This window comes from Oryza sativa, chromosome 7 (genome assembly GCF_034140825.1).
Source record: "Oryza sativa Japonica Group chromosome 7, ASM3414082v1".
Classification (NCBI taxonomy): domain Eukaryota; kingdom Viridiplantae; phylum Streptophyta; class Magnoliopsida; order Poales; family Poaceae; genus Oryza; species Oryza sativa.
In genome coordinates this window covers 14850039-14865507 of record NC_089041.1, presented here as the reverse complement: position 1 = coordinate 14865507, position 15469 = coordinate 14850039, and the positions used below count along the sequence as shown (strand labels likewise).

The 15469-nt window shown below is 41.8% G+C and overlaps 1 protein-coding gene across 1 annotated transcript; it reads left to right on the top strand.

The window, feature by feature from the left end:
• Positions 1-197: 197 nt before the first annotated feature.
• LOC107281612 (uncharacterized) lies at positions 198-1545 on the top strand. The gene is made up of 3 exons (XM_015790479.1): positions 198-255; positions 341-730; positions 1331-1545. The coding sequence occupies exons 1-3, from the start codon at positions 198-200 to the stop codon at positions 1543-1545; spliced, it is 663 nt and encodes a 220-aa protein (XP_015645965.1).
• Positions 1546-15469: the final 13924 nt, after the last annotated feature.

The window sequence follows — 15469 nt, the reverse complement described above, 5'->3', positions numbered from 1 at the left end:
CGTCGTTGCTAAGTCTAACGCCTTGCTTGGAAACAATCGGTGATGTGCCATCTACATCGAGCCTACAAACTGAGCCTGCTGCAGATCATCATGCGCGATCATGCACATTCAGTGATGGTATCATCTATATATGTTTTCATTCATACTCACAATTTGTACCCTTCCATATATTAACTTCTCATTGTACTAAAGATGATATGGATTCCTTCATGGATGATGACAGCGACGATGAATACTACATGTTTGCTGGGCTAGGTATCATCGTTGTGATATCTTAATGTCTCTTTTTCACATGTATATTTTTTGCGGACTATAAATCCTTTGCGCTAAACTATACCAGGCGACGGTGAGGATGACGAGATGGTACAATCCGATGACGATACGCAATCACCTAACTCTTCTGTTCTTGATCCGTTCGACTATGTGTATAGCAACATTCCACAAAGCACAAATGTTCTGAAGCCTGAGCCAGACTGTAAACATTGTGGTGCCAAGAGGTTCCAATACGAACCGCCGAGCTTCTGTTTTCGGGATGGCAAGATCAAGCTTGTACAAAATGAAACACCTCTTGAACTGATGAGGCTTTGGACAAGCTCAGATCCAGATGCCAAGCATTTCCGGGATAACATTAGATACTTCAACGGCCACTTCTCGTTCACTACCCTTGGTGTAAGCCTTGACAAGGCCTTTGCAAACATGAGTTCGGGCGTGTACATTTTTCAGGCCCATGGTTAGATATATAATAATATACATTCTTTCAGTCCTAGAGATTTTGGTCCAGAGCATCTCGAGCTATATTTCTACGATGATGATCTAACCTTGGGTCACAGATTCCAATGTTCCCCTAGCCTTGACCAGGATGTGATTAGGACTGTTGAAGACGTCCTTCGGAACAACCCATGCTCAGAGACATTTAGAAGTCTGGGGCATGCTGACGACCTCGCGAATTATCGCGCGACACTAAATTGGATCATAGGTTGAACCAAAGGTGTTACAATGTGCCGGTGGCAACTGACGTCACTCCTGTCTGGGTTGAGGGAAACGAGAGAAGGAAGTTCGAGCCTAGCGTGACAATATACGGGAATGACCGTACACGGAAATCTATCCAACCTTTCTACGGATGTTATGATCCCCTCTCGTACCCTCTGTTCTTCCCTAGAGGAGAGAGTGGTTGGCATCAAGGTCTTCCAAAGGACAAAATAACCATGGAGGATGCGAATGCGCGGAATGGCGATGATCCTAGTAAGTTTATCTTCGTACTATGTTGCCTTAGAGAATTGATCATTGTGCGTTACATGACTATACTGACCCAGATGTTTGTCACGTGTAGATTGTAACAGCAGGATACGAGTCTCTGTAAGGGACTACTACTGCTATAAGATGCGTTGCGGGATTTTCAACTCTATACTTCACGGTGGACGCTTGTTCCAGCAGTTTGCTGTTGACATGTACATCAAGGTTGAGAGCTCCCGTCTAGACTATGTGAGGAACAACCAGAAGGAGATAAGGGCTGACCTGTATCAAGGGTTGATGGATAGCATCTAGGCTGGGGAGAGTCGAGCAAGTGCGGTCGGCAAACGAACTGTGTTGCCAACGTCGTTCATCGGTGGTGGCCGAAATATGAAGCGCCAATACATGAATGCCATGTCCTTAGTACAGAAGTACGGGAAGCCAGATGTATTCCTTACAATGACCAGCAACCCCAAGTGGGATGAGATTACTCACGAGCTTGAGCTTGGCCATACACCACAAGATCATCCTGATCTCGTGGTCCGTGTCTTTCGAGCCAAGTTACAGGATCTAAAGAAGCACTTGTTTGAGAAGCACATCCTTGGCAAAGTCATTGCACACGTTTATGTTGTTGAGTTCTAGAAGAGGGGTCTATCGCACGCACACTTATTGCTAATCATGAGTGGTCGATACAAGCTAATGTCTGCGGAGCAATATGACCGCATCGTCTCAGCTGAGCTTCCGGACAAGAAAAAAAATATCCAGAGCTATACAATATGGTTGTCAAGCATATGAAGCATGGCCCTTGTGGTCGACTCAACGGTAGGTGCCAATGTATGCGAGATGGAAAGTGCAGGAACAACTACCCACGAGAGTTCAACCCCACAACTTCGCAAGGCAAGGATTCATACCCGTTGAATAGGTGACGTAATGACGGTAAGAGTAAGGTGGTTAGAGGACATCCTCTTGATAACAGGTGTGTTGTCCCGTACAATCCTTATCTTCTACGGATGTACAACTGTCACATGAACGTGGAGGTTTGCTCGAGTATCAAGGCAGTAAAGTACCTCTTTAAATACCTATACAAGGGACATGACAAGGCCTCGAGTATCAAGACTGTCTACTCTTGGACATTATTAGCTCAGTATGAATTTTAAATCTTCTCTTTGTGAGAGAAAGAGGCATGAATGCTGTCAATATCTTTAACATATGAAAATGAGGTTCGGAAAAGGGCCTAAGTTTCAAAGCAAAATCACTGCTATGACTACCGGGGCTAATTATTCAAATAAAAGCAACTAAACAACTCTACCTTCAGAAATCAGGACTGCCAGGAGATGGTTCCTTGTTGCTTGAAACTAATCTAGGAAAGTCCCTTGTTCTTGTTCGATGCCTTAATTTGAATGCGGGTACAAATAGCAGCATAGTTTCATGGTGGCTTTGATGTACTTCCTGCTTTCTTTTTGGGTATTGAAGACAGAGCAGGAGAGTGAACTTCTTCCTTGATACCTCATTCTATCAATTACTTATTTTCTATGAAGACAAATTATTGTGACAAATCATTTGCGGGGAGTTTTGACCACCTTGATTCTTATTGCATGATTAGTGCCCCAATGTCATGATTTTTTGTTCTGATTTTTTGACTATACTTTCTGCAACTAGCAACTGAGCTGAATAATGCTATCTTCCCTTGACTTTTTCGTGCTGATGTAGTGCGCCTTTGCCTATTTTGTGCAGTCCCATCGGCCTACAATGACAATGTTTGCTGCATTCCGCGCATGCCACTACGTTGAATGAGAGAGTTCAGATGGTGGATCATCTCATTTACCCCTGGTAGCAGATGGCAGGCCTATGGCGTTGCGCCAACTTCCCAAGATCAGCTAAAATCAGTTTGGTGAATTCTGCCCATTTAGTCAACAAAGTGCATTTTTAATTGAAGATTTCGACCAATGGTTTGGGTGCCTTAAGTTCCATATAACTATTGTTCAGTGATAATGGAAATGCTATTAAGTATTATGTAAGATCAAGTTAAGCGGTGTCTTTGTCAGTCATTAGTTGCTTGTGAGTGAAACTATTATTGTCAGTCATTTGTCAGTCTGAATGGATGCATGCTTTGTATGGTAAAAAAAGAGCAGGGTTATTGAGCGGGTCTTCCTGTTCCTTCAATTTATTTGATCATATGCTGAGAATTGTTCTTGTTCCATCATTTATCTTCTGTTGAGAAATCCTCTTGTTTCTTCTGTTAAAGGATACAAAATATTATGTCAACAATTTTATTTGTTGATTATATGTTGACAATGCTCTTGTTTTATCATTAATTGTATTTGCTGATTATATGTTGACGAGGATTTTCTATCGTCTTTAGGGATCATTGTGATCGTTCCTTGCTTTTGGTAGTTTAAGAAAGAGCGATGTGCTATGATATTTTGCTTGCTTCTGTGCACTCGTCGAATTAATTGAGAAAGGAAACAAGCTATGGGCCTTATGGGCCTAATCGACCCATATAACATCTCTGACTGTTACGGTCCAACTAAGGAACCAGCTAGCCAACAAACAATGCGGTGTTTTTTTGTTCTTTTTTTCGCTTTTGACAGCATGGCTCGATCATGTTAATCGTGATTATTTAAAACTATCAGATAAGTCGTGCCAGCGACCGAAGCTCTTGCTGCCAGCCCTAGCCATCATTTCCACGTTCGTTCCAAACTCCGTCCATCCGTTCTTCCAGATGTCTCTTCCAAACTACTAATTAGCACATAATATGGAGAATGGCGTAGCCGTGCAACCATGGAGGTCACTCTTCCTTCATTCTATTGTTTCTTTTGTTGATGGATTATGCAACACTATCATGTTGTGTATATTGTCTTCCCCATGCAGAATTGTTCGGTTCCATGTGGTACAAATGGATCACTTACACTGGAAATGGTAGATTGGTCGTCTGGAAAGGGCATCTGCATGAGAATTTTTACGGCGATCTACAAATCCGGCTTATACTAATTGATGAATTGGTAAGTCAAATGGTTTTTTCACTCTTCTTTTTCAGAATTTTCGACCTACTATGTAGTTTATTTCCATTGTGACTATCAACGTATTTAGCTAGCCTCTCAGTCCATGTCAACACTCTATTGCTTATCACCTCAGCCAATCAGCTCACGCCAAAGCTACAATCTTTAGATTAGTTGATTGATTGATTTTAACGACAATATTTTTTTAGTATCTTATAGTCTTACATCTCATAACATGTGTAGGGCACCAAGATGGAGACAATTGTTTTCCGTCGTCAAGCTGAGCATTTGAACTAGCTTTTAAGATGCAGATCTTTTTATGATTTTTATAACGTCGGGTTTGATTCGACGAAAATGATTACGCATCTAAGATTTACGATAAGATCTCAGTTCTGCATGATTCTCAACAGTGCAACAACTCCCCATACGCCTCATGGTCCTATCCATATGCTACGTTGTCTATGGCATTTTCCAGAATATGATGATATTTTTTTTTGGCAATGCACAATTCTTTAGTAGGTATATTCTTTGATTCGGTACTTAAAAAAGAATATTCTTTGTTTGGTTGCCAACAAATGAAAAACTAATGTGTCTATGGGTTGTGCAGATGTCATTGGATTCGTTGTGCACGTCGGGGACATTGAGTTTCGAAGTTTGTATTTGTGTCGGACGCCGACAAGGATAATCGCGTTGGTTAATCGTTGGTAGTTGCTGCATTTCTTTACATATATTAATTAATTGAGATCGCACAACACTCATATTGCATATAATGTTTGTTGATAATTTGCCAAATTCAGGTTGCAGATAATTTTCATTCGTGTATGGGACCAACAACATACCCGCAACTTGACTAGGTGGCGCTCAGCATGGACACATTTTGATTGTGTGGTGACTACACTAATGAGGGTGGACAAAAGAGCAAGTAAGGAAGCCCCCTCCTCTATTCCTCTCACGTATTTGCCATCGCGATAATTCACATAATTCTAACTAACTGACCTTTTCCCTTTGTAGACGAACTATCAACTACATATGAGTCTAACATCATTTTTAATCCTGATTCGGCGTCAGCACATGTATTCAATGATCTGCGCTAGACGTTTCAAGTGTCCCATTAAACTACGTGTGTTCTGTATGAACTTATTAACTCAGCTTTTAGTCAAAATTTTATTTAATAATATTTTAATATAATATTTATTATGATATCACATCTTTATTACATGATAAGGAATCCGAGGAGCATGGAGGATCCAAAGACAGCATGCCAAATATTGATGTACCATCAAAATTGATACGATATATGTTTGGCCAGACCAACTAGTATCTTCCTCATGGTACATTATTGTTTCACATACTTGTGTTTTGTATAATATATCTAAAACTTTGTGATATCAGAATTCCTTTTTTGTTTTATAGATTATGAATTAACGAACGAGGATGTACTGGCTCAATTTTCAGTTGAATATTCGACTGAAAACTGTACACTGGTGGACATGGGAGATTTTTATGTCCAGAAAAATCACCTAACGTGCCTTCTCTCTGAAGATGAATTTGTGAACGACGATGTAAGTACTACTACCTATGATGAAGCAACATTAGAATTTAATTGCCAAGATATTCTTTAGTAATTACAGATTTTTAATTGAACCAATAAGTCATCAGTGCATACATACACTGTATGAGGGAGCAAGCAAATAACGATAAGAAAGTGTATTATGAAAACCCGTTTCTTTCTGACATGCTGAAAGCGGCTGGTGTCAATGGAGTAGATGAAGATAAAGATAACTTTATATTACAAAGATAGTGAAGAATTACCTTGTCCATGAATTGGTAATGTTTGGCTACTGTTGATAGAAAACACGAGGCCTGGGAGATCTGCTTAACTCCAGTGCAGGTCCAAAGCTTGCCTTCGAATGTATGAGCGTGCCAGTTGATTTGATCCTGTAATCAACAAAAAATAGAGACAAAGAATTCGTGGTTAAATCTATAAATGATAGCCGATCGGCTAGGTGCCGATGACATATCATTTATCTTTGAGCCGATGTCATATATGAATCGATCGGCGATTATAAATAGATAGTAAGGAACTAAATCTATTCGATCGGCTGTAGATATTAACGATATATAATCCTGTTATTAATATATATGCCCCCCAAGTCCGGGATATTTGATAATGTTCCGGATTTGCCGTGTACCGACTCCGAGCAAGTTTCGCACTCTGCCATTTTCTGACCGTTATTCTATCGCTTTAAATACCAACCGTTGCCCTCAAAAAAATCTCACGCCGTGACTTCCGTTTTCACCGCCCAAGCGAAACTTTGTCCCTTCTCTCTCCGGCGATTCCTCCGACGCAAAAGCGATCCCCAGGCGATTTCGCTTTTGATCAGATCTCCGCCTGCAGCGATGTCGTCTTCCACTAGCCCGTCTACTGCGCCATCAGCCGAGTACGCTGAGGTAAGTTCTCACCGGCTAGATCCCTTTTCCTTGCATGAAATCGATTTCTCCTTTTCTCATTATGTTTTCTGCTTCCCGATTCCTTTGGATTTGCAGCACCTTTCCAACCTAGTTGCGATTCCCAGCCTATCGCACGAAAACCACTATTTTCTTGGCCCAATCGGCAATCTTGACCCCACTGATTTCATCTTTGGTGAAACCAACAGAATCCCCTTTAGACTAGCCAACCCTAACTTGGGTCACTGCAAGAATACCTTCAAGTCTTGGCCATCTCTCGAAAAGCCTACCCCTGATAAGAGCTGGACCACCCGGTACCAACGCATATCGGCTAGTAAGAAAACCCACTGGGATGAGATTGGGATCGGCCAAGTGCTTGCTCTCACCATAGCCAATTCTGCTAAGGATGAACCTCTGATGGCTGCCGCCACCTATTTTTGGTCTAACACCATCAATGCCTTCTTATTTAACCAAGGGCCGATGACTCCAACTTTGATCGACATCATCATGATTACTGGATTAAATGTAACTTCATCGGCTAACCCTATGAGTATGAACACCAAGAACCAATTTGACTTCAAGACCAAAAGCATAGGAGGGTGGTCTGGTTATGTAGCGGCATACATGGGCAAAGGGCCTGTCACTCCTCGGGAGCATGTAGCTTTCTTGCTAATGTGGCTAGAAAAGTTTTTCTTCTGTGGATCCAGCTGTGGTCCCACAACCAATTGGCAATTTGTAGCCGAAGCCTTAGAATCAAAGAAACAATTTCCTTTGGGCAAAATCCTTCTCGGCTATCTATACCAAATGTTGAACAATGCATCGGCTAAGATAGCCGTCGGCTCAATAGTTGGAGCAGGTGGACCATGGTGGCTACTGCAGACCTAGCTAAATCTAGTAGTCATGAAAATTGTCAATCGGACATCTGTAACAGAAGCTGAATTCCCAAGGTTGGAGCCAATTGTAGAAGACGATGGAGAAGAACGCACCCATCACAGATGCATGTCATATGGAGAATATGCATCCACACCAGCCGATGCTGGGGCAAAACTATCGACTGAGCTGCTCAAAGATTGGTTCTGCAGCTTTTATGAAGGCTTCCAGAAAGATGCCCGAGTTTGGTTTCTTTATGAAGACTTAGCAGACCTTGAGCTCCCATTAAACTTCAGATTTGAAGACATCAATCATGAAATATATCAAACATCCAGGGAAGTCTTTACAGCTGCAATCAGCCCATGCATCCTACCTGTCGGTATTCACCAAGGAAGAAATATCCAAGTCTCCTACGAATTCTATCACCCTATAAGTTCAGCTAGACAACTTGGATTAGGCCAACTCCCAATCGGCTTATTCTTTGCTAACAAGATCCAATGCTGAGGAGAAATTTCTTCAACTCTAATGATGGATCGACTGCTTAACCTCCAAGGACCTCCCTTAGGCAGTATCAACAATATTGAGTTAGCAGGATTCAGGTTCAGGAACTTTGGCAGATGGTGGGGTGAATGGAAGTTGCATCTATTTCATCAATCAGCCACAATGTACATGATAGATCTATTCCCTGACGTCATACCCCAGGTAAACTTTGTCATCACTAAATTTCATAACGGTTAGCTGATTCATTACTTGACTAATCTTTTGTTCCTGTTTTGCAGACAACAGAATCCTCCCCTCCACATCAGAGCAATAGTGGTAGGAACATTGAATATGCCCCAGGTCTGATTCCTAATGGAGGCGAATTGTCTCCCCCTGTCATCGGCTATCACGTCCCCAAGGTCTTGACCCTCCTCCAAGGCGCCATCAGGGAACCAACTGATGTAACCAAGAAAAGAAAAACTAGATCATCGACTGTGAGTACCTTGACTCTAGCTCCAAAGAAAAAGGCCAAGTCTAAGAAAACCAAGCCAACCGACGACCTGCCTGCTTTGGATCCATCCATTGAACAAGCTCTGGATGAAGAAGATATTGATGATGATGTTGATCAGGCTGCAGCCGAAGTAAGTGATACTGAAAAAACACCATCGGTTTCGCCTAAGCAGATACCTTCAACTCCTTCTGCCCCCACTCACTTCTTCAGAGTAAAACATCTTCCCTTGCAAACCCTTTTGTAATCATTATTTTTCAGCAGACTACTCATAGGTTTTGTAGTTGCAGAAGAAGAAAACTGCTATAAAGATGAAATCGGCAGCACCAATTCTCAAACCAGCTCCACCAGTAAGACACTCTCAATTTTACTAGTTGATTTCAGCCGATTTTGTCTAACACTTGTCTTTTTACAGCCTCCTCCTCCTCCTTCTTCTCCTGTACAACAATCATCAAGTGACCGAACTCCATCGGCCGTGGGGAGTCATCATATTGTGGAAGAAGAACAACCGGCTGCTCCTGCTATCCCAGTAAGTTTTCCTTTAATGCAAGAATTTAGATCGACTATATTGACTTAGCTCTCAAACTTTCTGAACTTATACCTGTAGGTTCTAGCCGATTTCTTTTCTTTTGATATCAAAGATTATCTTGATGAGGCAGAAGAAGATACTTCAAGCAAAGCTCTAGCTCCCTTATCTGAAGATGCAAAGAAAACACTTGAAGATATCTCGCATCGGCTAGAGGCCTCTTCTCTGGATAGCTTAGTGGTCGACTGCGGATCGATTAGGACATGATTGCACGAAGTTCAAGCTCTAATTCCTGAAGAACTGGCCGATGTCCTAACTCCAGCCGCTTATCTTGAGCAACATCAATTTAAACTAGAAAAAGCCAAGCTAAGATTAGCCGAACGCCGTGAGCGCAAGGAGATTGAAGCCACAATCCAAGTCAATCGGCAGCTTGTGCATGAAGAAAAAGTCAAACTCGATCAACTATCCGAAGGTCTGATCAAATCCAATATCGATCAGCTTGAAGCCCGCAAAATCGATCTCTTGGCACAACTTGAAGAATGCAATGCTGAATTGGATATGGAGCACAAAAAGCTAGCCGATCTCCCAAAATCTGTCGAAGAGCAGAAAGCAAGGCTCAAATCGGCTATCAAGAATGTTGCTGACCTAACCAAGTCCCTGAAGATCATTTCTGGGACTGATGCTCAAGATGCCCAAGCCATTGAAGAAGTCGAACAAATTAGGCGAAGTGCTATTTCGGCTATCCAGCAGTACTTGTCTCAATAACTTTTGTGTAATAGGACTTAGAAATTCTTGTAATCGGCTAAGATACCTTAATACCCTGCTGTTTTAACAATCCTTTGTGCCGATTAACATAACTTCTAATTTTCACTTTCATTTTTTGTATATATGTGCCCCCCAATTTTATAATGTCAATAGCATTGTTAAAATTAGAAAAACAACTAAGGGTGATATAACAATATCGGTCGTTATATATCTTCAAACCATAACCTATTACAATTGGAAAAACGACTAAAAGTGATATAACAATATCGGCCGTTATATATCGGCAAACCATAACCGATTAGAAAAACGAGTAAGGGCGATATAACAATATCGGCCGTTATATATCGGCAAACCATAACCGATTACAATTAGAAAAACGACTAAGGGCGATATAACAATATCGGCCATCTCAAGACGATGTAAAACACATTGGCTGTCATGCATCAGCAACACTAGCCGATCATGCGTCAAACCCAAACACTTGGGTAATACTTCTTCAAGTATTTGCCATTGAGCGCTCGTCCATAAACCTCACCATCAAGCCCTTGCAACATATATGCCCCTTTAGACACAACCTTATAGATTTGAAACGGTCCTTCCCAATTTGGTGACCACTTGTCGAACTTGTTATCCCGAGTTCCAATCGGCAAAATCAACTTCCATACAAGTTCACCTTCTGAAAAATCCTTAGGCACTACTTTCTTGTTATAATGCCTAGCAACTCGTTCCTTATCTTTGGTAACCTTAGCAAGGGCTCGTAAACGCGATTGAACCAAGTCCTCCCTCTCATCGGCCATAAGGTTATAATACTCATCGGCTGTCAAACCGTCTTGCAATTCTATCCTTCTAGAGCCGATTCTAACTTCCCATGGCAAAACAGCTCCATGTCTATAAACAAGCTTATAAGGAGGAACTTGAATTGATCCATGACAAGCCATCCGATAAGACCACAATGCTTCGGCCAACCGGGTATGCCATTGCCGAGGATAATCAAAAATCTTCCGCTTAATTAATTTGATCAAGCTCTTGTTAGATGCCTCGGCCTACCCATTAGCTTGTGCATAATATGGTGAAGAATTCAACAATTTGATACCAACGCTATTGGCAAACTGAACAAACTCATCGAACACGAAGATTGAACCTTGATCAGTTGTAATAGTTTGAAGAATACCAAATCGGTAGATTATATGTTCTTGAGCAAATTGAATTGCATCCCCAGAATCAACTTTCTTCAAAGGAATGGCCTCCATCCACTTGGTGAAATAATCAGTCGCCACCAATATAAACTTATGCCCTTTACTTGATGGTGGATCTATCATACCGATCATATCAATTCCCCAACCTCTAAATGGCCACGGTTTAATAATAGGATTCATAGCCGACGCCGACGCTCGTTGAATTGCCTCAAACTTCTGACAATCTTGACACCCCTTATAATATCTAAAGCTATCCTCCAGCATTGTCGGCCAAAAATACCCTGTACGCCGAAGTAACCACTTCATCTTATGGGCCGATTGGTGAGTGCCACAAATTCCTTCATGAACTTCGCCGATTGCAACTTTAGCCTGATCGACACTCAAGCACTTAAGTAACACTCCATCAATCGTCCGATAATAAAGCTCATCATCCAATAGAGTGTACTTCAACGCCTTATATCTTAATTTCCTAGAAGCTGATTGAGATGGATTATGTAAATATTGATGCACATCATACCTCCAATCATCGGCTGTTATTGCTGCAATTTCAACCTTAACATCTTTGATCATCGGCTTATACCCTGATGCCCCTTGGGCCAAATCATTAGCTTCAATATTTTGTTCTTGAGATACATGCTTTAAAGTAACCAGCCGAAATTCCTTCATCAGTTCTTGGCACTTCTCATTATAAACTATTAACGTATCATTCTTGCATTCATACTCCCCTGCCAATTGACTGATTACCAGCAAAGAATCCCCCATGATTTCAATAGCATCGGCTTCAACTTCCTTGAGCAATTGCAACCCTTTAAGCACTGCTTCATACTCAGCTTGATTATTAGTCGCATCTGGTTTAATAGTATAAGCAAACTCGAAACATGCCCCCTAGGGGAAATTATAACTAGGCCGATACAACAACCATGAGTACAAACCGATCCATCAAAGAATAAAGTCCATGGCACCATTTCAACCGAACCGATTGAATCATCACGATGTTCCACAATAAAATCAGCTACAGCTTGTCCCTTAATCACCTTCGGAGACTCATACCGAAGATCAAACTCAGTTAAGGAAAATATCCTCTTTCCAACCCTTCCTTTCAATATTGGAGCCGATAACATGTATCTAACAACGTCGACCTTGCATATAATAGTACATTCATTGGACAGTAAATAATGCCTTAACCTCGTGCATGAAAAATATAAACATAAGCATAACTTCTCCACAGGAGAATATCTAGTCTCTGCATCTAAGAGCCGACGACTGAGATAAAATACAACTCGTTCTTTTCCATCCAACTCCTGAATTAGGACTGAGCCGATTGACTTCTCACCGGCCGACAGATACAATCTAAAAGGTATCCCTTTCTGTGGAGGAATCAAAATAGGAGGGAACTCAGGTATCCTTTAATATTATCCAATGCCTTTTGCTGCTCTACCCCCCAAGTAAACTGTTGATCGGCCTTCAATCTCAACAATGGTGTAAAAGGTTCTAATTTTCCGGACAAATTAGAAATAAACCTTCGAACAAAATTAATCTTGCCGATCATCTCCTGCAATTCGGTCTTGTTTTCCGGGGGCTTAATCTTTTTGATCGCATTTATACTTCTCTGAGTTATCTCAATTCCCCTCTCATGGACAAGAAATCCCAAGAACTGGCCAGCCGATACACCAAAAGCACACTTTGTCGGATTCATCTTCAAGCCATATTTCCTGGTTCTCTCGAAAACTTTTCTTAAATCGGCTATGTGGTCTTTTATTTCCTTATATTTAACAACCACATCATTAATATAGACCTCAACCAGCCAGCCGATTAGATCATGATAAATATAATTCATGGCCTGTTGATATGTAGCTCCAGCACTCTTCAAGCCGAAAGTCATAACCCATTCAAATAAGCCGATTGCACCAGGATATCTAAAAGCTGTCTTATGGATATCTTCTTCAGCCATAAAAATTTGATTATACCCTACGTTTCCATCCATAAAACTCAAAATTTTGTTCCCTGACGCAGCATCAACCAGCTGATCGGCTACTGGCATTGGATATCCATCTTTCGGTGTAGCTTTATTCAGATCTCTAAAATCAATGCATACCCTCACCTTGCCGTTCTTCTTGATGACAGGAACTATGCTAGAAACCCACTCAGCATATCGGCAAGGACGAATAAAACCAACATCATATAAACGCTTAATCTCAGCTTTGACAGGTTCAAGCATATCGGCTTTGCATCTCCTTGGAGGCTGCTGGTGCGGCCTAACCCCTGGCTTGATAGGTAGCCGATGTTTTACAATTGATCGGCTGAGTCCAGGCATCTCATAATACTCCCAAGCGAAGCAATCTCTAAACTCTTTTAAGAGCTCTATCAGCTTGGTTCTAAATTCTGGAGACAAATTCTTACTAATAAATGTCGGCCTTGGCCGATTGCCTGGACCTATATCTATTTCTTCCAAATCATCGGCCGACATAAAACCTTGACCTTGCTTGTCATCGAGATCATCTACCGTATCCTTAGTGTAGACACTTGAACCCTCCACGACGCCCTCAAAATAATAGCTTGGGTTCTCCATCTTCAACTAGCTATATATCAGAATCTGACACTTTTAGAAAATCTCCATTCCAAACTTTTCCAGATAAACAATCAAGGCCATCCATCTCCCAAAGAGCTAAATCGGCACTGACAACATTAACTGACCTGTCGGCTGGTACGATCTCTATTTTGTAGCCTTGCCACTGAATCAAGCATTGATGCATAGTTGAAGGAATACAACAATTGGCGTGAATCCAATCCCTTCCAAGCAACAAGCTGTAAGAACCCTTCCCATCGATGACAAAAAACGTGGTAGGAATAGTTTTACTGCCAACTGTCAGCTCCACATTGAGAACACCTTTGGTTTCCGATGGATTGCCACCAAAGTCCTTGAGCACCATATTTGTCTTGATGAGATCCTCGGCATTTCTACCCAACTTTCTGAATGTAGCATAAGGCATCAAATTCACCGCGGCCCCACCATCAACCATCATTTTAGACATCGACTTCCCATTGACATAGCCATTTATATACAATGGTTTAAGATGCCGATTCTCTGTCCCCTCAGGCTTCTCGAACACCACCTGTTCTAGTGATAGAACCAACTTAGTCGATTCCTCTTCCACCTCGTCGACATCAGCTTGATCGATCCCGAATTCGGCTGGCAAGGTAAAAACCATGTTAACTGGTGCCGTCACAACACTCTTTCCTTTTGCCAACCTCTTTGCCTCATCAGCTGCAATATCGTCGGCTACAGGAGCCTGATTCTTAACACGCCACTCCTGCCTCGGTTTTGCTTTCTTCAGCCGATGATTAATTTCTTGCTCGACCTCCTGGAAGCGTTCCCTACTCCTCAATCTTTGAACCCTTCTTTTCTGATTCTTCGTAAAAATACCAGGAGGACACCATTGAGTCTTCTTATTTTCGTCATATTCCGAATCACCACGTTGGTTTACTGGGCCAAATCTCTGATAAACAGGCACTCTTGTCTGTTTTGGCCAATTGCCTCCATTGTACAATCGGCTTGAACCCCCTGCAACATCACTGCATCCAGGACAATCCTCGATAGATGGAAACCTCATACCTTCATTCCAACAGAATCTAAAGAACTCACAGTCCCAATGAGGATCAAAGCCACCATTATCTTCTTCATGACGCCTTTCCTGTTGCTTGTCATATTTCCTTTGATATTTGTTTATAATTCTAGCCGAACTTACTTGATAACCCCTCATGCGCCCCTTATCAGCTGTTCGGCCAGCTGTGTGTACCATGTTCACGGGAAATGGGTTACCATCGACCCTCATCGGCTTTTTGGAATCATCAAACTTAATCTTGCCTCCCTCAATGGCCACCTGAATCTGTTATCTAAACACCTTGCAATCGTTAGTAGAATGGGACCCAGAATTATGCCATTTGCAATATCTCTTTTTGCCTAATTCCTCAGCCGACGGAATCATATGACCAGCAGGGAGTTGAATTTGCTTCTCTCGGAGTAGCAGATCAAAAATCTTGTCAGCTTTAGTAATATCAAAATCATACTTCTCTTCCTTTCCAGAACTCTTTAACCATTGGCACAGTATGACCTTTTTACTCCTCACCAATTCGGCTGCAGCTATCTCAGAGTCATCCTCATCGTCATCCGACCCATACATGTAAGGACAAACATGATTAACCTTCTTAGAGCTTTTCCTAGCCTCCGCAGACCTATGCTCGTGCAAGGTTACCTTTTGTATCAGATGTGACAAGCTATCAAAGTCTTCAGACGAGAATTTCTCCCTAATCGGAGCAATCATACCCTAAAAGGCCAGATCGGCTAACTGAGCGTCAGTTAAACTCAAGCTGAAGCACTTGTTCCTCATCTCCCTGAATCTCTGAATATACTCGTGCACAGGTTCATCATGCCGCTGCTTAATCGCCG

Coding starts and splice junctions, on each gene's coding strand:
- LOC107281612 (XM_015790479.1), top strand. CDS start 198: ATGGATTCCTTCATGGATGATGACAGCGACGATGAATACTACATGTTT. Junction 256..340: donor CTACATGTTTGCTGGGCTAG/GTATCATCGTTG, acceptor AAACTATACCAG/GCGACGGTGAGGATGACGAG. Junction 731..1,330: donor GTACATTTTTCAGGCCCATG/GTTAGATATATA, acceptor TGTCACGTGTAG/ATTGTAACAGCAGGATACGA.